Source organism: Uloborus diversus, chromosome 8 (assembly GCF_026930045.1).
Source record: "Uloborus diversus isolate 005 chromosome 8, Udiv.v.3.1, whole genome shotgun sequence".
NCBI lineage: Eukaryota > Metazoa > Arthropoda > Arachnida > Araneae > Uloboridae > Uloborus > Uloborus diversus.
In genome coordinates this window covers 34061435-34087016 of record NC_072738.1, presented here as the reverse complement: position 1 = coordinate 34087016, position 25582 = coordinate 34061435, and the positions used below count along the sequence as shown (strand labels likewise).

General features: G+C 34.3%; 1 protein-coding gene across 1 annotated transcript in view; it reads left to right on the top strand.

Annotated features, from left to right (window-relative positions):
* Positions 1 to 3958: 3958 nt before the first annotated feature.
* The window catches only part of LOC129228012 (uncharacterized), a 64787-nt gene continuing 43163 nt past the window's right edge, over positions 3959 to 25582 (top strand). Inside the window, exons 1-3 of the mRNA XM_054862640.1 lie at positions 3959 to 4048; positions 6958 to 7198; positions 8645 to 8880. Of these exons, the coding sequence (XP_054718615.1) occupies positions 3959 to 4048; positions 6958 to 7198; positions 8645 to 8880 (567 nt within the window). The remainder of the gene's footprint in view (positions 4049 to 6957; positions 7199 to 8644; positions 8881 to 25582) is intronic.

The window sequence follows — 25582 nt, the reverse complement described above, 5'->3', positions numbered from 1 at the left end:
CTATGCAACCATGGGCGAGCAAATGAACAAAGCAAATTGGCGAAAAATTCATCATCCACTTTTTCTAAATATACATGCAAACCAAATGACCTTTTAATTTTCTACTACGGACAATGCCGTGCGGGTATCACTAGTTAATAAATAAATAAAGACACAAGTCACTCACTCCTTTCGGAAACGTCATATCTCAAAATTAGCTATTTTGAAACATGCTTTTTTACTTCCTTTTACAAAAAAGGAAGTATTCTGCCGTGCTAAGCACAAAAGTGGTATCTACACTTTTTGTCAAAATTGAGTTATTGTCACGAGGTGGTTCTTTATAACATGTTTTACCCCTATGCAATGTTTTATTGTCATTTGTGAATTGGAACTATTTTTTAAAAAAATCTAAAAAAGTGAAATCTGGATCAAATATATGGAGGCGTAAAACTTTAAATAGCAGTTTTTCGGTTTGACCTCAGCTGCAGATACGACTTTTGCGCTTAGCACGGCAGTAATTGTATTCGCGAAAAAATTTTCACTCGAAAATCGACGTTCATTTCCATTTTGCTCACCCCCGAATGAATGTTAAGTTTTTTTTTTCGACTCGAACAGACGTGGAAAAGTGCCTAAGAACGTATAGACTAGCGAAATATCCATTTTGACGATTCCAGAGTTAGTTACAACGAGTTTCTCCGTGTCGTCTGTATTTGCGTGTGTGCGAATGTGCGTATGTGCGGATGTGCGTATGTATGTTGCATAACTCAAGAACGGTATGTCCTAGAAAGTTGAAATTTGGTACGTAGACTCCTAGTGGGGTCTAGTTTTGCACCTTCCCTTTTGGTTGCATTCGGGTGTTTTTAAGGGGGTCTTTTGCCTCTTTTGGGGGGGGGGAATCATTGTTAATTTCGATGTAAACTCAAGTGGTGTTACAATTTGGCGGACACTTGGCGATGTATCGCCAGTCTTTTAAATTTGGCGATTTTTTATTTTGGAGCAATCACGATTGCTTATTGTTCTCACTTGACCGTTTTTGGCGTCCGTGCCTTTTTCAGCTTGGACCATTGCTGCAGCACCACCGTCCACCGGCGGCGGCGCGGCTGGTCCTGAGCACTGTCCCCCGAAATCCACTTTTGCTGGGCGGTGGCGTCCATGTCCCACACACACGAACGAACGCCTACACACACACACACACACACGAACGCCTACACACACACACACACGAACGCCTACACACACACACGAACGCCTACACAGACACACACACGAACACCTACACGCACACGCACGTACACAACACTCACTCACACGCATGCATACATACACTTACGCACCCACGCACCCACACACATGCGCCTACACAAACACACACGCTCGTGATTGCGAAAAACATAATTTGAATTCAAGATGCCAAAAATTCAAATTAATTTTTTTTTTTTGAGCAATCACGATTGCTTATTGTTCTCATTTGACCGTCTTTGATGTTCCGTGCCTTTTTCAACCACCACCGCCACCTGCAGGCGCGGCTCCGTCCTCCGGTAGCCGCCCCTGGTCGGTGGCGTCCATGTCCTAGACACACGCACGCTCATACACATACGCACTCACACACATACACACACGCCAACGTACATACACACAGGTCTACACACACACAAAAGCCTACACATACGCAACTAATACACACGTCTCCATTCAACAGTAGGGTAGACTTGGAGGGACAAGAGCCGTGTCTCGAAACAAGTGAGTAGAGTAATAACCAATGAGTAGGGTCCTGTCACAACTCGTGATTGCGAAAAACATAAATTGAATTCAAAATTTAAGAATTCAAATTAATTTTTTAAATTTTTTTTAAATCTGGTTTCAATTTGGTTACTGTTGGTGATATTTAGAGAGTAAGCTATAGAATCACGTTGAAATTACCAATAATGGGAAAATGACATTGAATTGGCGTAAAAGGAAGTCATGTGAGGCACACATCAGATCGTTTGTAAAAGGAAGTAAAAATCAGTGGTTTGAAGTATACTTTTACTACATGATAGCTAATTTGGGAATTTTTAAGATCGCTCTCCTAAAAAATCACGTTTCTTGAGATATGACGTTATTGAATGAATGGAGTGAGCGAAGTGTATGTGTTCATTAAGGGTCTATGTATTTGCAGTGTGTTTATGTTGCTATCTCAAATTTGGTGTTAGAAGTTTGATTAAATGTTTTAACAAATAGTTTTGCTTTTTCAGGATTGAAAATGAAGTTCCAGATGGAACATGTGGTATTTTTTGGTGTCTTCTGCCAATTCTTGCACCAAGCTTCATTCGAAGACCAAAAAGAAGAAGCCAAGGTTTGTCGCTTTCTTTTACTCATAATAAAAGCATAAACTTTATGGGCAATTCAATGAAAATGACATCTTTTACGAAAGTTTTAAATTTTTTTTACTAATTTTACTGGGATGGTTTTATAATTTCTTTCACTGTTCATATTTTTTTCAATAACTTTATCTCAACCAAGAGCAATGAATTCTTTTATGTCATTTAAACTCGGGTCTCTTTAATTGTAATAAAATAAGGATGAAATGATGTCTCTGGTTATTGAAACTTGGCAAAAGTTGCCATGAAAGTAATTGTTTGGCATTGCTTGCAATTCTTCCTTAGCTTCGACCATATTTGCTTTAGGAACTCTCATAGTTAACTAAGAAAGTGCCAAGCTATTGCTATGAACACATCGAAGTTATTTTGGAAAGGAATTTTGGAAAAAATTTTTGGTTTTTACCAATTACACATTTTTGTTTTAATAAATTTATTAGATTAATCATTTTCTCACCTTTACTAAATCAATTAATTTTTGTCTACGTTCTATTAGAAACAGTGATATTAGCTTTTGAATAAGCATTATATGTTGTAATAATATAAAAGTTTAAAATCGAAATGCATTTTTAAAATGATTTTTTATGTACATATGCACGCTTTCAGAAGTGAAAACTCAAAATATTCTCGTTCTATTTACATGACACTTTTGTATTTGTGAAATATATCGTAGGAATATTAAGGTTTAAACTAAAGATACATTTTTCCGAAATGAGTTTTCCACGAGAACTGGAGGCTTCCAAACCTTGTATTTATCTAACACTTTGCAGATTTTGACTTTTTACTGGTTGCTAAGAGATATACCAAAATGTTAGTTATAATGGTTCATTTGTTTATGGTCTACTCTTACAATATGCGTAGGGAATTTTCCAATAACATTACAAAAGCTAATTCAGTGAGCTTTGATTTTTTTTTCGTTCAACATTGTTTCAAAATGTTTAGTACATTCATTAAGTGAAAATCAATAAGGTTATTTTAATAGTTTCAATTCTAATAAGATAAAGAAATTGCTTTACAGCATTTTTGTAGTTTTTGGAATTTTTTACAAGTTCTACAAATAATTGCATTTATTTATAAACGTTTTCGGAAACATTTTTTTAAATGCTAGTTAATTATTTATTCTTACACGAATTATATGAAAACTGTAATTACAATGTTTATAAACATAGTATTTCTATGAAAGAGCTTCGAACATATTCCGATTTCTTAATTGTTGAAACTGAAGAAAAGAGAAGGGAAGAAAGAAAGAAAAAATCAACTCTAGAGAGGTTCATCAATTTAAAAAACATTTTGCATAAATAATGGCTTCAAAAAAATGAGAATTTTTTTTTAACAGAAAAGAATGTTTCATGCTTAACTTCCCACTGAAGTTGAAAATGCCGTAAAGGTCATAAGAAATGGTTCCATTTTTGTATTACCTGCTAGTATCACCTGTGAAATACTCAGGACCTTAGAAGGAAACTATCAGACAATCTCAATTTGAAAGACTAGCCCTGTACCCGAACTTAAAGAAATTAAGAGTTAACGAATGGAGGACTAGTTCATATTTGACGGGGGAGTTTAAATATTTTACGTAAAATTTGAAATCGAAAGCAATTAAGAAGTAAAGAATAATAAAAAGAATGCCAGAAAAGGGCATGGAAGACACAGATGCTTTAAATAGTGATTTAACTGAATCAGCTGGGACAGAATGGGTAAACTTACTTCAATTGGTAAATGTATTATTGGTAATTATGAAAGCAATTATTTTTTGGTGTAATAGTTGCTGAAAAAAAACGGTTCTAATTATGATGTGAGTGCCCCTTAGGGTAAAAATGGAAAAGAAAATGTGATTTATTGTGGGGAACTACAGAGGATAGTATGCAGTTGCAGATCGTCGGACAACCAAAAGCTACAAGGACACGTTGTACAAGCATTTTTTTTTCTTATTATGATCAATTGTTTACTTACTTTTTACTATTCCATTACTGTTACAGATTTATATTCATTAAAATGAATGAACATCCAAAAATATTGCTATTCGTTATTAAATGTTTTCTATTAATTTTATGTCGAATTAGGGACTTGGATTTTAATTCTTAGGCAAAAATTTTGTATTGGCCACAACTAGAACATTAAGTGGCCACAACTGTTGAAATCTACACCTTTTCAGTTTAATTGACCTACGCTCTTTTTATTTATTTAATTCTATAAGAGTTTATATGTATGTTAAAGAGGCTTGAATTATGAGAAAACTGACACATATTTTTGTTATAGTGCGTCTACAAGAGGAACTTGCTCCCTTAGAACTTTCTCTTGGCCTTAAAGTGACCACAAGTGGTGCACATACCCTATTTTACATCATATACTAAAATTAAATTCATTGAATTGAAATGTTATGAACAAAATTCTTTGATTTTTTTTTCCTCAATGCAAATAATTTATTCCATGTTTCTATAAAAATGTTTCTGAAAGAAAGAATCGTTTGCAAAAGACGCGAAATACTTTAGAGAATATGCAATCTAATACTTACGAAAATAAAAAAGTTACTATTTCTTGAACTGTCCTTTACTATTGTTACAAATTCTGTAAATAGTAATTATTGTAGTAACGTAACCTGTAAATAGTTTCCCGTAATGAATATACTGCCCCCATACATTCGGCTGAAGTATATGGTCCCCTATTTCTTCATTGATAAGATTTGTGAAAGAAAAGAAATAAGAAAGTGTGGAACGGTGTAGCATTTTCTGGAATAGTTGAGAGATCTCTTTCGGTGTATATAAAAAGCCGTTATGCATGATAAAAAGTTTAGTTTCGATTGAGAATTTGTACTGAGAGTGTATTAGCTCTGTTTATTGCGAGGCATTTCGCTGTGTTGTTTTCGTATTTGGAAGTAAATACGTGTGTAACCGTTGAGTTTACGGTGTTGAGTGATATTTGCTTAATTGCTGATGATTAATTTAGCAGTTGTTAACGATTTCTCCTGTACATAGTGTAAACAAAGCTCCTGTGTTTGTATCAAGAACTGTGTCGTCCTTTCAAGAAAGTGGAAGTCGCACCGGAACCTTTAACACTATTATTAATATAGCTTGGATTACTATGCGCTAAAATAATATCCCGGTTGACCCCCTCCCCCCACCTCCTGATGCCTATATGATGGACTCGGTCCCCACAACAGTACAGTTACAGTTACCTAATGCATGCAGACACACAGCGTACAATACAGTTATGTGACAATTAGAACATCATTATCTTAAGGCGTGTAAGTGTCGCTAACATTTAAAATTTGAAAATGGGGTCTATGAAAGAAAAAATTCTCAAGGACATCACAAGGAGAGGTTGTAGGGTCAACTCCCTAGAACCTTCGTTTTTAACATATTGCCATTTCTAATAACCCTTACAGAAGTATGTCCCTTATAGGGTCCGTATAAAGACTGACATGACCAAACCCTCTCCCTCAGAAGGTAAATTCTGGCTGCCCTAGTGCCTAGCACGAATTTTAGAATCAACCAAATATTCTCAAAACCTAAAAGTGCACACATAGAAATGTATTAACGTTGTGAAAAAAAAACTTTTAGAGATAAAGTTGACAACATAAAAGAAAATGTTTGAAGCTGAAGTGTTTTTCTTTTTACTTTGAAAGTCGTGAGCAGATTGATTTCATTTACTGTATTTAGGTATGATGAACAAAAGTATCAAAAATCTTTTCAACATTACGAGATGGTTTTTTCTCAATGTAATGGAGTTTTTTTCCTTCAGTTAAAAGTACTTCTTTTAGTCACCGAAATTGATAGAATAAGCAAAATAATAATAATAGTAATAATAATAATAATTGCTCAATAAATAAATAAATAAATAAATAGTAATAATAATAATAATAACAATTACATAGAGCGAGGAAAATCTTTTATTGTCAAAACGTTTAATTTTTAATTAATTTTTTTAAATGTCTGATTTTTCAAATACGGCGTGGTTTTTATGACGACACAAGTGATGCAGTTTGACGCACACTCCACTGGCGTGCTGAGTGTTTATGTTTGCTGTCTACCGCGTTTCCAGGTTATGATAATTAAGAAGCGAATTAACTATTGCACTCTGCGCTAATGGCATCAGTGAATGGCATTTCATCACTTGTGATGTCATGTGCAGAAGCGTAAAAAATGAAATTAAATCTGCGCAACGTTTAAAATAATTGTTAAAAAATAATAACCTTTGCCAAATTATTTTAAAAATGGTCAAATCCTATGTTTTTAATCATGTCCTTTCAGAAACAAATACAATGGGAGACAACTTACAAAAATAAATAAATAAATACATAAATACATTTCGTTTTATATTAGCTTTTTGGACTACCAATTTCTTGAACTTGACGTAGTATACAAAAGAACTTTCACTGATCTACTTTTTCATGGTTTTCCATTAACATACACATCATTATGTTTTTTTGTGAGTAACCCATCATCATTTAATAGTTGTAGCCTAACAGGATCAATCAGAAAAAATCAATTAATTGATGGAATGGAAATTTATTTACTTTTTAACAATAATTTGGGAATTATGCAGTCAAAAATTCATTTTTTTTTTGTTTTGTTTTGTTTTCTGCAGTGTGCTCTTTGAAGTTCTTACGTTTATATCTTTACAGAAAAAATCCGATCGTTTCGGAATGGGTTGGTGGGACCCTGAGCCGTGGCTTGGGGAGCCTCAACCCCCGGCCCCTCTGATGCCACCTGTTCGTCCGGGGCCTCCCAAGCCTCCCGCGCCCTTGGATCAAGCTCGTCCACCTGCGCCCTTAGTCCAGCCTCCAGCACCCATCCAGAATAGCCATCATGGAACGAATTCGATCGACCACGATCACGTGACACGTGGTGGAGTGCATGCTGAAGGTTTGTACCTGGTTTAAGATCTTTCATTACCGGAGTCCGGATTATATGCATTATCAAAGCATCAGCACGTGCATCCAAATATGCACAACAAATAAATAAAATATGTGGTTAATCATTCAAAACATTATGCATTTAAAAATTAAATTTTCACATCTAAATCAAAACACGAATGACCGTGCTATTCCTACATTTTTCAATATTTGTGGTTACTATTTTTTTTTTTTTTTTGTTGGCGATAATATGCACAAAAAAATAGTATGCACGAAAACTTGGACCATCAGATAAAACTGCACAGGATAACCGAATTTTGTTCTTTATGAAGACCGAAATATATTTTGCATTTTCTCTTTTGGGGTAAAAAAATCGAAATTAAAATCAAGTAGCATGCAGCTAATTTGAAAATTTTACCATTTTTATGCTGTGATACACAGTCAACGATAACCTCAAATCTAAGTTCAAAGTGTAAAGACACTTCGCAAATAATGTTTATAAATTTCACAAAATTAATATTTAAAATTAACAAAGACTTATTATGAAATACAATAAGGTAATCAGAATTTTAAAAAGTAAACTTTTTAATGAAAACAACAAAAAACTTTGTTAGCGTTTTACCATAAAAACAGGTTAGTTAGGGAACTCTGGTTACTGCCCGTAATTAGTCGATACGTGAAGATGACAAGTCCCTCAAATCCTTACTAGTGTCTATGGGACGCAAATGCAAAGGCGTACCGGCTTTAGACTTATTTCCCCTACTATGCAATAAGTTACCGACCATAAGCCAGGACAAAGGCAGATTTTCAAGCAATATACCAATAGCCCGGTAATGACATCCGTAGATTGTAATTTTTGTCTTGTGATTGGGATTATATTACTGGATGGCATAACGGGGCGTTGGTACATTGCTTTTAGTTCTGCCTTTGCCCTGGATTAAAGTCGGTAGCTTATTGCGTATTGCCTAAGCTTCTGCCTTTATTTTTGGAGTTGAACCGAACTATTGCTTGCAGACTCTCACTGGTTAGGTAAATTAATTTTACCAACCAATTTGAAGGTAATCTCAGCTGCAATCAGAGGAAAACTGTCTGCAGTTCGACTATTGACTACTTCAAACTGATGAGCTCATAACAAGAATGAGATTGCAATCTCTTAATTTTAAGCCCAATCAAAAGGAATTAAGTCTTAAAGCAACTTGTTCCAACATATCAAGTCAAATAAGTAAATTGTTACGAATTATTTTTAAGTTTAAAAAAACCCTTATTTCTTCAAGGGATATGAGTTAGAAGAAATTACACTAAATGCTTATTCATGCATCAAATTGGATTTCTTTCTTTTAACTGAATATTAATAGGCTTGTGATTAAACTCTTTTTGAGCGTCATCGCCTCAAATACGTAAAGAGAAAATTTGATTTCATAAAAAAGAAAAGCATGACAGTTATCTTTCAAAATAGATATCAACTGTGTGCGATCGAACGGTGTTACACTTTTGTCTGCTGTTCTAATTCCACCTCCGGAATATGCCTCCCAACCAGTGTTCGAAGACGCAAGTGGACCCAATTATTCTCCAGCAGACTGCGCCATGAGGCCCAACGAAGTCCAGGGCTACCCTTCAAGGCTAACCTTTGCCATGTACGTCCAGCACTTCCAGAAGTGTGGAGTTCGCGTGCAGCAAGGTTCAGACGGAAAGGTACGTCATTAACTGTCATATTCACCAGCGGAATTGAATTGTACGGCCATATTTACCAGACGAGTGTCAGACACCCCTCAGTCAGACATCCGAAGAGCTGATTGAATGAGACTCCACTACGCTGGTTAATATGGCCATAAGCAATTTTTAACCATTTCCATAACTATATTGTGTAAGTCTTTTTATTTGTCAGACATTCTATTCTATTTTGTCTGGAAAATCACCCGTCAAAGTATGACGAGTGAAAATTGTTTCTACTCTTCTAAATTTGAACGAAACAATTGCCTGTTTGGTGATATTTTGATATTTGATATTTTAACCTTAACTACAGTTCTCCAGTGGATTAACTCTCAACTCCAGGAGGTAGCGTTCATTGCTGAACATTCTTTCGTTTCTTCATTCCCCTGAAATGACACAGTCTTACCAGTAAAACAGTTAAGTTGACCGATCAAGTTCAGCCTTGTTACAATAAAGTCATCCCCAACATATTATCAAATTATCATTCTGTGGCGCGAGTTTCATTGTTGAAACATGCGGGTTACTCGATCATCGGCTATTATTTATATGAGAATGATACAAAAATAAATCAACGGTCGAAATATAATGTGGCTCTGGCTCTGACGTTTGGCCAAAAGATTCTGCAAGTATATTTAGAATAACTGCGTCATATGAGGTAGTGAGAAGCAAAGGGATGTAAGTGGACTTTTTCAAGTTTCGAGTAAAACGCGCTTAAAGTTCGGACCTTAGGTAAAGGCACTTAAAATTCAGACCTTAAGTAGGCTTTCATTGAAATTATTTCGTAAATGATGGTTTATAGCAGCACCTACATGGGCTACTAGTACCATATCTCGCCCCAAAACAGAGGAGAGGTTCACCTACCACTTGTACTGATTATCTATAAATTTTTAATTTTGACTCCTGTATCCCTTTGCAAAATAAATCGTGTAAAATATACATGAAAAATAGTAAGTGTTTAGATATATTGTACAGAGAAATGCATTTAAATAATATTGTAATATTGAAGTTTTTTGTACATACAGGGTGTTCCAAAAATGACTGACAAATTTGAAAAATTAATAAAAACTAAACGGGCAGTGATAGAAAAAAAAACCGTTTGTTGAATTATGCTTGATACAACAGTAAATTTCCAGAGAGGCAAACTTTCAAAATTAGTTACATGTGTTCCTCAACAGATTTCGCTGCAGGTATTTGAAAAGGTATAAAAGAAAAAGCAATCTGTACGATCGCGAAAATGACCGTTATGTTTGAAGAATCAAAGCTGCCTGTTTAGTTTTTATTGATTGTTCAAATATACTGGTCATTTTGGCAATCTTACAGACTGCGTTTTCTTTTATACCTTTTAAAATACCTGCAGCGCCATCTGTTGAGGAACACTGTAACTAATTTTGATTGTCTGTCTGAAAATTTACTGTTGTCCAAAGCGCAATGCAACAAACGGAAAATTCTGTCGCTGTACGTTTAGTGTTTGTTGATTTTTCAAACGTATCAGTCACACACATTGTATTTGTCTGAGAGTTAATCCAAGACAACCTCCTCTTGCTGTCAAGACTTGACCATCCCTAGATTGCGATATAAACTAAATCCCCGCAGGCAGGCGAAGCTGATCCATGAGGACTCGTTGTTACGTTCAATGGTTATGAATCAAAAACTATTCTGGACACGTGAAAAAAAAAACCGAACATCAACATTTAGTGTTGTGAATGATTTTTGAAAATTAGTAGCCTAATGATCAGAAATGGGTTTCGAAATGGCAAGTGGGAACTTCATATTGATAAATTCAGTGTGTGGTAAGGATAACAGCAGTGGCGCAGCAAAGGGGGGGGGATGAAAACAGCCCCCCCCCTCCAAGGCATTGGTTTTAACATAAATGCAAATTCTAATACAGTAGTTCATGCATATGAAAGGGCTGTTTTGATCAAAAAACCCCTTTTAGAAGATATTTTTGATCAAAAATTCCCTTTAGAAGGTTTTTCTGATCAAAAAATCGACTTCAGAAGGTATTTTCGAGCAAAAAGAATCCCCCCCCCCCCCAGAAGGTACTTTTAAGTTAAAAAAAAGCACCCTCCAGTAGGTATTTTTGATTTTAAAAAACCCTCCAGAAGATTTTTCTGGCTGCGCTAGTAGATAACAGCAAATCTTAGTCTCTATTTTTTTTTCCTTTCCGTGTTTTTTTATGTTATCAAGAAAAAATTATTCAACTAAGGTAAAACACCAGTAGTGGCCACTTCAAGGTTTAAAACGCACTAGTAGTAGCTACAGTGAAGTATATCTTTAAAGTGTAGGTCTACAATATTAATTGCTCCCCTTGAAACTCAATGAGCGTTTTATAACTCAACAGTTTCTAAATCTTCCCAATTTCTAAAAATTGCAAAATTTCAATTTTTTCAACTTTTTAAAAATTTTCTCCAAACCTCAAATTTAATCCAGCAGTGGCCAATCCAGAGTCTGAAAATTTCAGTAGTAGCCCTCTGACATTCTCCCATCCGAAGAATTTACATTATTTATGTTAAAATCAAATAACTGATGAATAAAATTGATTTAATATGATAGTTACATTTAGGTACAGTCATAGAAAAAAAAACGAAACACTTTTAATTATTCGTCCATTATACATGCTAAAAATGAAAGAAAGGTGTCATCCGACTTGGTTTAAAGTCGTCTTTAAAACTACGTAGGTAAAATTTTGATAAGGGACCATATACAAAGCAAAACGAGTACCAACTCTTGATTTTCAAATAGAAACCCCTAATTTTTGCTACATAATTATGTTTAGACCGCAAAATAGAGCCAGGGTACGAAATTTCACTGCATTCCGTGCAGTAGAACAGGAGTTATTAACGAAAAACGTTTTAGGGACCGTCACCATATTGAAAACGCTTCTTTCAAGGTCTCGGCTTAAATGGAATGTAAACAAAGAAAAAATCGAGATTATCCATCTCAATTCATGATTTTTTGAAGTTCTCTTTTTTTCCGTAATTCGATACTTTTTAGCCGATTGTGTTGCGGCAAAAAGCGATTTACGGTCGAAACTTTTTTTTTTTTTTGAAAAAAAAAAAGTTAAAATAGTTATTGATTTTTGTTTATCTGGATTAACCCAAGAAAGACGTATGGGGTTTGGCTCTTCCATCGTATAGATCGTTGTTTAGTAGATCGAATAATGAAAAATTAAAAGTAATGGAAATTTTTGCCTTTTTTAATATGAACCTATTGGATTGTTTATATAATCATTCAGCAAATTAGCCTCGTAGAAATGTAAATATCCCACATTATACCTAGAAAGATGATGTGAATATGTTTGATAAATGAATTGCATCTATGTTGCAGGTTTATTTTGGAATGAATAGAAAGTCTTTTGATGTAAAATGGAATTGCGCGTTTTTAATTTCGCAGAACATCGGCAGAAGTTTGGGTCATCGCACACAAAAATATAAAAAATATACCGCACTACGTGGGAAGACGCAGCATTAAATAGATTGGAGACGCGAGCGAAGCAAGGTCAATTTATTCCGTGAAAATTTGCTCTGAATACATATAATGAACGAAGTATCAATCTAAAAAATAAAACAGAAACAGGAGAATATAAATACCTGTTAATGAGCAAACAATTCATACTCGAACTTTATTTGGGAAAAATTTGGTTATTTGAATTAACACAGTGGACAAACACAGTAATTGTTCTAGCGCTTTTTGTAATCAAAATAAGAGAATTTGTTTCAAATCCAAATTTGATGCTAAAGATCATAATGCGTGGTATTATTAAAAAAAAAACGGCGGTTTTAGTTAAACATGTAATGGCTCGTAAAAGCAATTTAGGAAAGTAATTTCCCAATGCTGTTTCTAGCAACGAGATTCGAGATGGTCCAACCCGTAATTTAAAAAGACAAAAGTTATTTTAGCTTAAACCAAGGTAAACCGAAATCTGACTTCTTGTCATTTCTCCGATTTTGTAACATTACAAACAAAACTTAGCGTTATTTGATTTTGTTTCGCGCACTATATAATTGCAAACTAAAATTTTCTATAGTATCAGGTTGGCGCACTATATACCTGCAAACTAACATTTTCTATAGTATCAGGTTGGCGCACCTATAGCAATACTATACGCGGCATACAAAGGCTACACTTTCGTTTTTGTTGTAGACATCTCAGACTGGAATCGAAATTGCAGAAGTGACCTTATTGAAGCTGAGAGTTTGAATAAACTGGTAGGTAAAGTAAATTTATCTGCTGTATGTTTACGGCCTCTCACTGGTCAGATTAAGTTTCTTCATCCACCAGTTTTTAGGCACTCTCAGCTTTAATGGCATCACACCTGCTTCATTCTTCGGTTAAATCTAGTTCAAGACAATTGTGCTCGTTATTAGGACCCACAGCAGTCATCAAATGGGATAGTCAAACCGCAAATATATCACAGTAGAGACGCAGGCCACATTGAGTCCTTGAAGCTGGTGCGTGTGGCTCGTTATTTGCATGAAGATTAAGATCAGAAAGTAGAATTACTTCTAGTGTCATAAAGTTGGATCCGAATATTCAGATATTGTATACTGAGAAACATGCATTTAATAAGATAGGCATCTAGTAGTTGATAACAATAATTTATTATGCAACTCTTTTTTTTTTGTCGATATTTTTCCATGTTATTCAAAAAAGAAAATTATTTGACATTTTATCTTTATCTTGCGAGAATGATTTTAATGGAAATGCACGGACACTGACCGAGAAAGTAAATAGAAAAATAAGTTTTAATTATAATTAAGACTAGACAAAAACTCCTTAATCTAACACTCAAATTAATGTTTTGTTAAATCTTTGACGAAGTCAAAAAAAAAAAAAAAAAGTTCACAATTAGCCACAGCTACCACTTTTGTGCAGAATACAGCTCAAAGCACGCGGCCCACTATTGCGACTGACATTTCCTCTCCTGCATCTTAACACATTGAAAATTATTCAAACACGATACAAAAAAAAAAAAAAAATTCCTAAAAACCAGTAAACTTATCTAAGAGCAAATATTACTTTTTGACCCATCTGGATACTGTTAAGGCCGAAACTTCACACTGTTGGCTATTTTTAGAGTACTTTTTCCCGATTTAGGCAAGGCAATAATTTTTCCTTTTAGTAAATTATCACCGGAAAGAGCCATTAATTCTATACTGTCTAATGCAACATGACTAGCAACACAATGACGTTTTGTTGTATGTTCCTGTAAAAAATTGTGCATGTTTATTAATTAATTAATTAATTTATTTATTTATTTATTTGAGTTTTTGTTTTACAAAAGGCAATGGCTAAACGCAGAAAGAAAGAAAGAAAGAAAAAAAACAGAAGTATTTTAAGTGTAGCTTTTAATTTAAAAAGTTCTATAAAATATTCTTTTATTAGACAATGAAGTAGTGTTTCGCATTATTTACACATTGACGTCTGAACGATATCCACAAAAAAACTGACGGTTGCAATATTGTGTTGTTCTTCTGCAGAGACAGCGAATAAATTTATGCATTTAAAAAATTCATTGACGAACTCTAATGTAAAAAATCCACGTTATAATTGGTTTGCTTATTTTGTTGAACAATTTTTTTCTTTTTTTACGAAGAAACCAACTTTCATAATTTCTGTTTTAAAAAAGTATACGGTCCTCTAAAGTAAGAAAAAATGAATTTTTAAGCATAGCGCAAAAACTACTAAATATTTCGAGCTAAAATTTTGGATTCCCATATAAAAGCTCTTCAAGATTGTTTTTCTGTTAAAATTTAATATGGTTTCAGATCATATTTTTTTCAAAAAATATTAAAATAATTCATAAAAAAACTAAAATTACATTTTAGGTATTGTAAATTATGTTTTTATTATTGGGTCAATTCATATTTTGATATAAAAAAACAATCTTTGCCTAATCCGTGCCTAATATAGTTTTTGTGTTATGAGTAAAAATATCAAAATACGTTTTAACATTACGAGAGGAATTTTTCAAAACTCGATTCTGAAGTAACGGCTGGATCGAATTAAACAAAACTTTGTATACAAAGTTAAAAAAGGATGCTGATCACAAATATGTGATAAAAAAGGGGTGTTCTTATTGAAAAATTTGAAGTTGATGCTCGTTTTAATATGAAGACGACCCCTTAACAACAATTTTTTCCCATAATTATGTAGAACTTTTTATTCCTGAAACAATGACACCTTACACGTGTCTTTAGTGTCAATAGTCTTTGAATACGATCGAGTGTTTCGTTTTTTTTTTTCTATGACTGTACCAACAAAAAAATCACTTTTTTTTGTTAATTTCTTTCTTCAAAGTACAAAAGTAAACTTGAAGTGGCCACTACTGAAGCACTGGTTACTACTGGTGTTTTACTTTAATATTCCAATTTCGCACATGTTCTGGACTGCGAGGTTCATCTTAAGATTAGGTGCGGCGAAGGTTTAATTTACAGGGAACCTTTTCTCTTCTTTTCAGGATTACGTACATTTTTGCCTCTTACACGAAATTCGTGCTAGTTAACAAGAAAATAATTCTTCAAGACCATATTTGACTCCTGCATTTCTTTGTTTAGAAATTAAGCTCTGGGTGCGGCTCTCGGGTTAAAAAAAGGTTGCTAAATTATGCCATAAAAGGTAGTGAGCTACTGTTCTTATTTACTTTTCGCTAATAAGTCCTTACCCTTTTACTGGGAGCATAAGAATTGCCTCGCTGAAAAAACATCCGAAACCCGTCGCTGATTACATAAAATACACCACCAGCTCAGTCATTTTGAATCGCACGGTTACTTGTCCGATGTGCTAATTCTACATTACTACCAGTTTGTTTATCTCTCTTGGCTTTTTTAAGATGTTTTCCGCCGCTTTATTGGTTGCTTCTAATGCAGTGTTACCAGATTGGAAAAAATTTCCTCGTTTTGGGGAATAAAAATTCTCAGGAAAAAATATTTTATTCGTAAGTATTTAAATTACATTTGGTATGGTAGATCGACCAGTGAATGAACAGTTAAGCACTATTTCATTTTTAAAAAATCCTAGTATTTTTAAATTCTGCACTATACAGATTATGATAGCTAAAACATTTTAATTGATCTATGTAAATATCTCTGAAAAATCGCGGAAACTTAAATGGTACCGCTTCCGACTTTTTTAGGTGTTTAAAGAAAAAATGGCACAAGGACCCAGTGAATGAACACCTCGAACCAGTAAATGAACACAAATTGGTCCAGTGAATGAACATGATAAATTTTGATTCAAAAAGAAACTAAGTTTCTTTGAGATCTATCTATCTATAAATATAACTACTATATCTATTTATCTATCTATCTATCTATTTATATAACTATTATATCTATCTATCTATCTATAAACTTATCTATCAATCTATATATCTATCTATTTATTTATATATCGTATCTATCTATCTCTATGTCTATTTACCTATTTATCAATGTACTTATCTATTTTTCTATCTATCTATCTATCTATTTATCTGTCTATCTATCTATCTATCTATCTACTTATCGATCGATTTATCTACGTATCTCTCTACTTATCTACTTATCCATATACTTATATATACATCTACTTATCTATCTGTCTATCTACCTAACTATCTACCTATTTATCCGTCTGTACATCTAAATATCTACCAATCTATTATCCTAATCAATCTAATTATCTATCTATATTCCTACTTTTTTACCTGCCTATCTACCTATCTATCTCCTTATCAGTACATCTACCTACCTATCTATATCTATCGGTCTATCTACCTGTCTATATATCTACCTACTATCTATCTCTATATCAGTCTCTCTACCTAGCTATCTATCTCTATATTAGTCTCTCTGTCTACCTATCTATCTATTAACCACTACCTATCTATTTATCAATCAATAAATCTATCTATCTACCTACCTATTCTATCTCTATATTAATCTACCTATATATCTATTTACCTCTCATTTTTTATATATCTATCTCTATATTAGTCTCTCTGTCTACCTATCTATCTATTAACCACTACCTATCTATTTATCAATCAATAAATCTATATATCTACCTACCTATTCTATCTCTATATTAATCTACCTATATATCTATTTACCTCTCATTTTTTTATATATCTATCTCTATATCTTCCTCTATCTATTTATCTATCACAAACATACATACATATCTACCTATCTATTCTCTCTCTTTGTATATTTATTTCTATTTCTCTGTCTCTCTATCTATCTGTCTATCTATCAAGAGATAAAGATATAGAAAGATAAATATAGGTAGGTAGGTTAATATGCAGATAGATATATAGATAGATAAAAGATAAAACTCAGTAAAAAGTGCATTGTTTACAAAGACAAAAATACAGAAATTATAAAGTATATAATGAAATCTTTACTATAGCTGAAAGTCTCTCTGTCTGTCAGGATCTCTGTCTGTCTGTCAAGATCTCAGTGACGCGCATAGCGCCTAGACCGTTCGGCCGATTTTCATGAAATTTGGCACAAGTTAGTTTGTAGCATGGGGGTGTGAACCTCGAAGCGATTTTTTGAAAATTCGATGTGGTTGTTTTTCTATTACAATTTTAAGAACAAAAATATCATAAGATGAACGAGTAAATTATGAAATTATCATAACGTGGAACCGCAACATGGGCACAAGCCAATTGGCGAGATACGAAATTATCATAACGTGGAACCGTAACATGAAGCCAATTGGCAAGAAAATTTACCATACATTATTTGTAAATATACAGGCGAACCAAAGAATCTTTTAATTTTTTTTATTACGGGCAAAGCCGTGCGGGTACCACTAGTACGTAAATAAATAAGCATGTAAAACTATCTGCATTACAAAAAAGTACGAAAATTAAATATCTCAAAGAAATTTCAAATTTCTTTTTAAATCAAAAGAAATTTTGCCGTTGTTCATTCAGTGGGTTTTCGCAATTTTTCGTACCCAGTAACTGAACACCCCTCTACCTGAAAATCTACGCATTCTGCATTGATTGAAACAATTTAAATCCATAGCCTAAATATGTATACTTAATTTTTCTTTCGCAAAGTTAAATATTAAAATTTATCAATAAAAATAATATTTATCAAAATAATTGCTAGCACGAAACCAGCCTTGTTATTTTAAAAGAGAAAAAGAACGATTCACGGCAGTAAAACTTTCAAATTTTTTTCAGGAAAAAAATACGTACCCAAAGTAACCAATCAGGTGTCAGATAGCTTAGAATATCAATAAAGAACACTTTTGTAGTGAATTTATTTAGGAAAAAAATTTTGGAAGCTTATTTTTTTTAAAAAAATGACGCGCTGTTCATTCACTGGGTGGTGTTCACTCACTGGGTGGTGTTCACTCACTGGTCGGTCTACCCTAGTCAGATTGATTGCATCAAACAGCGTTGGTTTAGCTTTGTTCAACTTTATGGAATTCGCGTTAATGTTCTACGTGAGTAACTAGTGGATACGTAAAACGGGTAAAAATAAGTGAGCGTGATGAAGAATGTTCTTGGATAAGTATATACAAAGTTTATTTGCAACTCCAGAGCTCGAATACGCTACCTTGCGGTGATTAACAATACTAAAGAAAAAGGTTAAACATTCCATTCCACGTATCTTCTTTGGGGTAAATTACAGGCTTCGGACAGTTTGTGATGTAATGTAATTTCCGAAGAATAGAAAAGAAAGCTTCCCGCAAATACCATGAAAAATTACTGTCATTCACTAAACGTCAAAGCAAGTTATAAGTTACGGCATTTGTTTGTTTTACCTTTTTCATCCGCCATTAGACAGTGGCTGCAGCGCTCCCTATAGTTTATTGAAGTTGCGAATAGTTCAAATGTACAGAAGCAGAGTAGTAAATGCGAGTAGAAATCTTTTTTCTTTTCTCTTGGTCGGTCAGGGCCATCCAATCAAATCCGATATGAGTAAAAGTCCTTTCTTGATGCAGGTGTTTATATTTATGAAGACAAAAAAAACAAGAAGTTCTGTCTAGAACTAGACAAGCCTACTTTCCCGTATACCCATACTACTTTCTAGTACATGATCAATATACTCAAAAATAGCTAAAATCGCGAATTTTTTCAAACATTTTTTTAAAATACTTTAAGCTGATTTCTAGGAATAAAATATTCCTCACTCATCTAAAAAAATCGATGCGTAAAAAAAAAAAAAAAAGCAGCAATTTTTAAACAAAGCAGCTAATGCACTTTTTTCCAATAAAAAAAAACTTTAACAGCTTTCAAAACGAAAAAATTATAATTAAAATTCATAAGCTCATTAAAATAAATACATCATATCAAAATAATAAAAATATCGTTTCTTTTTCCCCTGTTGCCAAAAACAATTTTTTAAATGAATTAATGACTTACCAAAATAAATAAAAACAATAAAATGTCAACTTAAAGAAAAAATTTTCATTGTCAAAAAAAAAATCGTCTGCGCATATCTTTATGTAGAAACATAAATGACTTCGAGTTTATTCGCCGAAAACTGAATACCCAAATTAAAACTTTAGCGTAAAAATAAAAACAAGTCAAACCAATAATACTTATTTCACAGTCAAAACCATAGCTGAGGAGTCGGAGTCGGAGTCAATCTCATTTTGGGATAAAGGAGTCGGAGTCGAATATCTAAGAATCGGAGTCAGTCATTTGTCCTCCGTGTATAAATTTTTGCCAAGGCTACGAAGTCAGAGTCGAAGTCGGGGAGTCGGAGTCCGATTAATTGTCGGGCACAGGAGTCGGAGTCGGAGTCAAGTACAAATAAATTCTCGGAGTCGAAGTCTGGAGTTTGGCGTCAACAGCTATTTCCAACAAAATTTGTTTGAAGTAAATCCGCCTTCAAGTACGAAATCTACATTGACTTTCAGTTTCCCCGTAGGCGCTAATGTTAAGGGATTTGAACTGTTCAAAATTGAACGGAAAATTGTTCAAATCAAAAAGATATTTTATATACAAGTTTTTCATCAAACGCTTTTTCCTACAAAGTTTGTTTGAAGCAAATTCGCCTCACAGTTCGGAATTGCCTTGAATTTCCCCGTAGGCGCTAAGTTTTTTTGAACTGTTTAAAATTGAACAAAAAATAGTTCAAATCAAAAAGTGAAATATGGGAATGAGGTGTCCTCGCCGAGATCTTTCGAACAAAAAAAAAGTTTGTTCGAATCGGACGATTCATTCAAAAGTTATTAGGGGGGGGGGGACAGACAGACAGACCGACAGACATTTTTCCCCATCTCAATACCCTACTTTCCAATTTTTAATTTTTCAATATTTATTTAATTATTTTATTTATTTTTGACTTTTTTTTGTTTTTTGCGATATTTTTATGATGCATTAAGCCTTCTTTCATGCTTTTTTCTTCTTTTTCTGACTTTTACTGGGAAAGTAGGCTAAAAAGAATGAAAAAAAAAAGCGAAAATGAAGAGAAAAAAAGTTGAGGAATTTTAGAAGAAAATTGGTTATTTGGGGGGGGGGGGGGAATTTTTCAAGAGAAAAAAATATCATAGGAAGTCGATTCATTTTATGAAAATATTAGTGGAAAAATGATTTTTGAATTTGGGGAATTTTGATAGAAAACATCGCTTTTGGGGGGAAAATTGGAAGGGAAGTGGGGAAATCTGGATTTTTGTGTGACCATCTGGCAACACTGTTCTAATACTGTTGCCTTCACTGTTGATAAGAGTTAAAAAGCACGAAACTGCTGTCCTTGAATGGAATGACTTAGCGGGAAGTGTATTTTATGTATTCCTGGCTTAAGGAAGGTAACTTACTGCAAAAAGTCGGGTAACGTTCCGGGATCTCAAGGGTTTAAAAACTGGTTTCGTGTGAAAATAAAGTTTTGCTCGGGAAAGTTTCTTGAATTGCAACAAGCTCTATGAATGATTATTTCACACTCGCGAATCACATTTTTATCTACCAGTATAAAAATTCATTGAACTTCTTTATTTTGTGTTTCTCCTTCCTCCCCGTTATTCAAAATGGTACTTTAATCCACTCAATCAAGAGTTAAACGCAGTCTTCGGATAGCGTTGCTTTTCAATAAATCCTTGTGCGTCTCAGCTTCCGCTTTAGGCCCGTTTCAAAAGGGATCCGACTCATTCAGCACTTTAGGGTCCAAAATGTATGGGGAAAACATTTAATATACTTTTTGGATAAAGAAGACTCGTTGCCGAAAACTGGTATCCAATAATTAAACGAGCTGCCTGATTGATGAATGTTTGATTTTTTTATTCAGTGAATGAAGAAGATTAATTAATACAAGTTATAAACAAATAAAGTATGAAAATGAGGTTCATTACAGTTTATATGTCCCGATGCAGTTTTGTTGAATTTGCGAACTATAGGTCATTAAAAGTGACATTTTGCTCAATGTATTATCAATTGTTTTACGACATAGCAACCAGCGAATATTATAACTAGAGATTGCAATACCGGTATACCGAATACCGGTATTTCGAGCAATTTCGAAATACCGGTATTTGCTGAGGTAAAATACCGGTATTTTCGGTATTAGTTGAAAATAATAAATAGCTTCAATATTGAAGAGTTTTCTAGAACCTATTAGATATCTAACTTATTAGATATCTACTTTTATTTAAAGATTATATTTCTTTTCTAATGATACAGTACCGAAATCGATCGATTGATGTAAACATTTTGCTTCAAAAGAACGAAATAATAGAATAGCATTAAAAAAATAGCAGGAAGATTGTAAAATATCATCATTACTAGATGGTGAGATGAATCGCAATTTCGTGCAACATGTATTTATTTTTCCATTTCACTGATCACTCACTTACCCTTTTGTGCAAATTAATTTCAAGTGTAATTTTGACTGCATTTGTCCTATTCACTTATGAACAATTTATTCCAATCATCAACTGCAGTGATACTTTATGACTTCTTTTTCAATTATTTGTCTCAACTGTACTAAATTTTGACAAAAATATTTTCTTGTTAGCCTAACAAATGGCAATGTGTTGTCACCAGTATTGGTTTGTTGTACTGTCTCGCTATTAAGCTTTATACTTGGCAAGATAATAATTAAAAGTTATACTGTGCCTTTGAAATTTGCATAGAGGTAAAGCATAATCGATTGAAATATATTTTCAGACATCTTCATAACTATAATTGTAAAGAGTTTAAAATAAGAGCAAAAATGAGTAAAGGAAACTAACAAGAACAAATTAGTTTATCGTTAATTTCAAAGAAAAAAAGGCTGATAAAAGGTAAACACAAACCTCTTCTGCTCAAGAAAAAATGATAAAATGATGTTAATAGTGGAAAAATATCGACTCTTGGAAATACATTAAAACTAGCTATAATTAAAAAATAATAATAATAATAATACGCACAATACAAAAGAAACCCACACACATACAAAAGGATTTATCCAAAAATAACACGCAAAGGACCAAAATATTTGAAGATGAAGGAGTTCTAAATAATAAGAGGAGGTGTATCACGCATTGTTAACAGTACCGCTGACCTGCGTGAATTGAGAAAGAATATTTTCAACTGCAAGAAACGTGAGTACTAAACTGAGTTCCAGGCTTAGAGACAGTTCAATTGTTACATTACGTTCCTTACTGTTATTAATTTTTGGGCAATCACGATTGCTTATTGCTTTCATTTGACTGTTTTTGGCGTCTTATCATTTTATTTTCCCACCGCCACCCTCCGTACCATCACCGTCGACCGGCTCCTCACGATGCTGCTCCTATAGCGAAACCGTCTCCAGGTTGCATCCATGTCCTACACACACGCGCATACATACACAACTACACACACACACACCACACACACACACACATACACCTACACACATACACAAACAAACAAACACACATACACACAACTACCCACACATTCATGCCTGCACACAGACAAACACATATGCCTACACACGCATACACATGCCCCCCCCACACACATTCATACACACAACTACCCACACACTTATGCCAGCCCACAGACACAAACAAACAAACACACATACACACAACTACCCACACATTCATGCCTGCACACAGACAAACACATATGCCTACACACGCATACACAGACCCCCCCACACACACACATTCATACACACAACTACCCACTCACTTATGCCAGCCCACAGACACAAACACACATGCCTACACACATACACACATACCCCCCACACACAAACACACATGCCTACATACACACACTCGTGATTGCGAAAAACATAATTTGAATTCAAGATGTGAAATTTCAAATTAATTTTTCGTTTTTCATTATTATATTTATTTCTTCGTTTTATGTTTGTTCGTAATATGTTTTCTTAAATAGTACAATTTTTGTATAAAATTATGAAATGTGGCAACAAAACAATGTTTTCAAGCATTTTTTGAGAAATTTCAAATACCGGTATTAATACCGGTATTCCGGTATCACGTTTTAAAAATACCGAACACCGGTATTGAATTTTAGGTCCGGTATTGCAATCCCTAACTATAACGTACAGTATAACCCCGATTTAACGATTGTCAAGGGACTGGAAAAAGTTATCGTTAAATCGTGGGGCATAGACATTCAATGCAGTCAGATCCAGACAAGTAACATGTATCATTAAGTTAAGGAAATCGTTATATCGGGTATAGTTAAATCGAGGTTATACTATATTTATAAATACTGGAAACAAGGTTGGATCCCAAGCCGTGTGGGAATCGAAATGTCGGCAAAGTCGGCCTATCTTTTTCTAGGGACTTAACTTCGTAAAATTAGCTTTAGAAGCTGTTACTACTTCACTGAAGGTTCCTGAATATTTCAGAAAGATTACTAAATTTTTGCGGTATACTATCTTAGTAGTAGCAAGATATGTTATTGTCCGTTTTCCACTAGGAGGCACTTGACTCCGCCTTCGTCACGTGGTATACGATTATTTTGTTTCGCTGTTTTCGGCGGAAGGCATATTTGGATCATAGCATTTTGTCGTAAAAGTAGCAATTTTTAAAATATAAGAATGAGGAAAGTGGCAACACACAAGTGATGTAAAGGACACTACGACTTTCTTGCACATTAAAATTCAAGCCAAAGTTAATAGTCCAAGAGCCCATGAGTGCCAGAGCTACGTCATAGTATAAAGGCCCAAATTTTTTCTGCGTAAGGACATCACAGCAGGTAAGAAAGGTTCGCTATTAGTTAAGCTGTGTTGCGCTGGCTTTGGCTGAAAACAGGTAGCAAAGGAGCGTAAAATTGCTGCAAAAAGCTAAACATCGTAGATTCATTCCATGTCACGTGTCCTGGTGGTCCCCATCCAACCATCTCCGATTTGGGGGACATTCTACAAAGGTGCATACATGTCTTTGAAACTATTTTATGCAAATTTTCTGCTTCCAAGACACAAATCATGAGGATCTAGAATACATTCCAAAGGAAAAACAATCGACTCCAAAATGGCCTCCAATGGGGGAACCGTGCAAAACAAGGCAATTCGTTTCTCAATGCTGATCCGCCATTTTGGAGCCCCTTTTTTTATTGATCCTAGATCCTCAGGATTTGGGTCTTGGAAGCTGAAAATTTGTACTGGTGAATTTCAAAGACATGTCTGCACCTCTATAAGATTTCGTTCAAATCGGAGATGGTCGGGCGCAACTTTGCTACCTGTTTCCTGCCAAACCCAGTGTTCTTCTTCTTCTTTTTCGGCACAACAGCCTAGGGTAGGCCAAGACCGTCTCAATCAGTTTCCTCCATCCCGCTCTGTCAGACACAGATTTCCTCCATCCACTTAGGTCAACAGTTTTTAAGTCTTGTATATGTTTATTTTTGTACTTTGGCGAAGAAGTTTACTTTTTAACTGGCGTTTCAAACCAAAGTAGCATTTGTTTGCCACAGCCAGGCGGCAATTGATTTCAACGCTAATATCATTGTTTCTAGTGATGACATTCCAAAATATTTAAACTCCTCAACGGATTCAAATGAGTAGCCATTAACAAAGAATGGGAAAGAATCAGATGATTTATGGTTTATTTCCATATATTTGATTTTGTCAGCATTAATACTAAGGCCCATTTCTTTAGAAGCAGCCTCAATAGCGATGAAAGCATCCGTGACAGCACTTTTGGATCTTCCAATTATGTCGATGTTATCGGCATATGCAAGAATCTGATCTGTTTCGTTGAAAAATAACGCCTCGAGTGTTGATACCAGAAGATCTAATGACTTTCTCAAGAGCTAGGGGCAAAAGGATACATGCAAGAGAGTCAGTTCCCTTGCCTCAACCCTCTGTCGGTGTAGAAGGGCTTGGAGTATTTGTCCTGCATCTTCACCTGGCATTTGACTCTTCTAAGGGTTGCTCTCATAAGGTTAACAAGCTTTAAGGGGATCCCATGCTCTTCCATGGGAGCGAAGAGCCTGTCTCTTCTAATGCTGTCATATGCCGCCTTGTAATCGATAAAAAGTGGGATGTACGGATATTAAATTCTTTTGTTTTCTCAATGATTTGTCTTAGGACATGAATTTGGGGTGTTAGTGGATTTTCCACTTTGGAAACCACATTAATATGATCCAATAAATTTCTCCACGTGTGGTAGCAGCCTAGTGTAAAGCACGTTGGAGAAAATTTTAAAAGCAGTATTAAGTATAATGATTCCTCTATAGTTGGCACATTCAAATTTGTCCCCCTTCTTAAAACTAGGGGCAAATAGATCCATTGTCCCA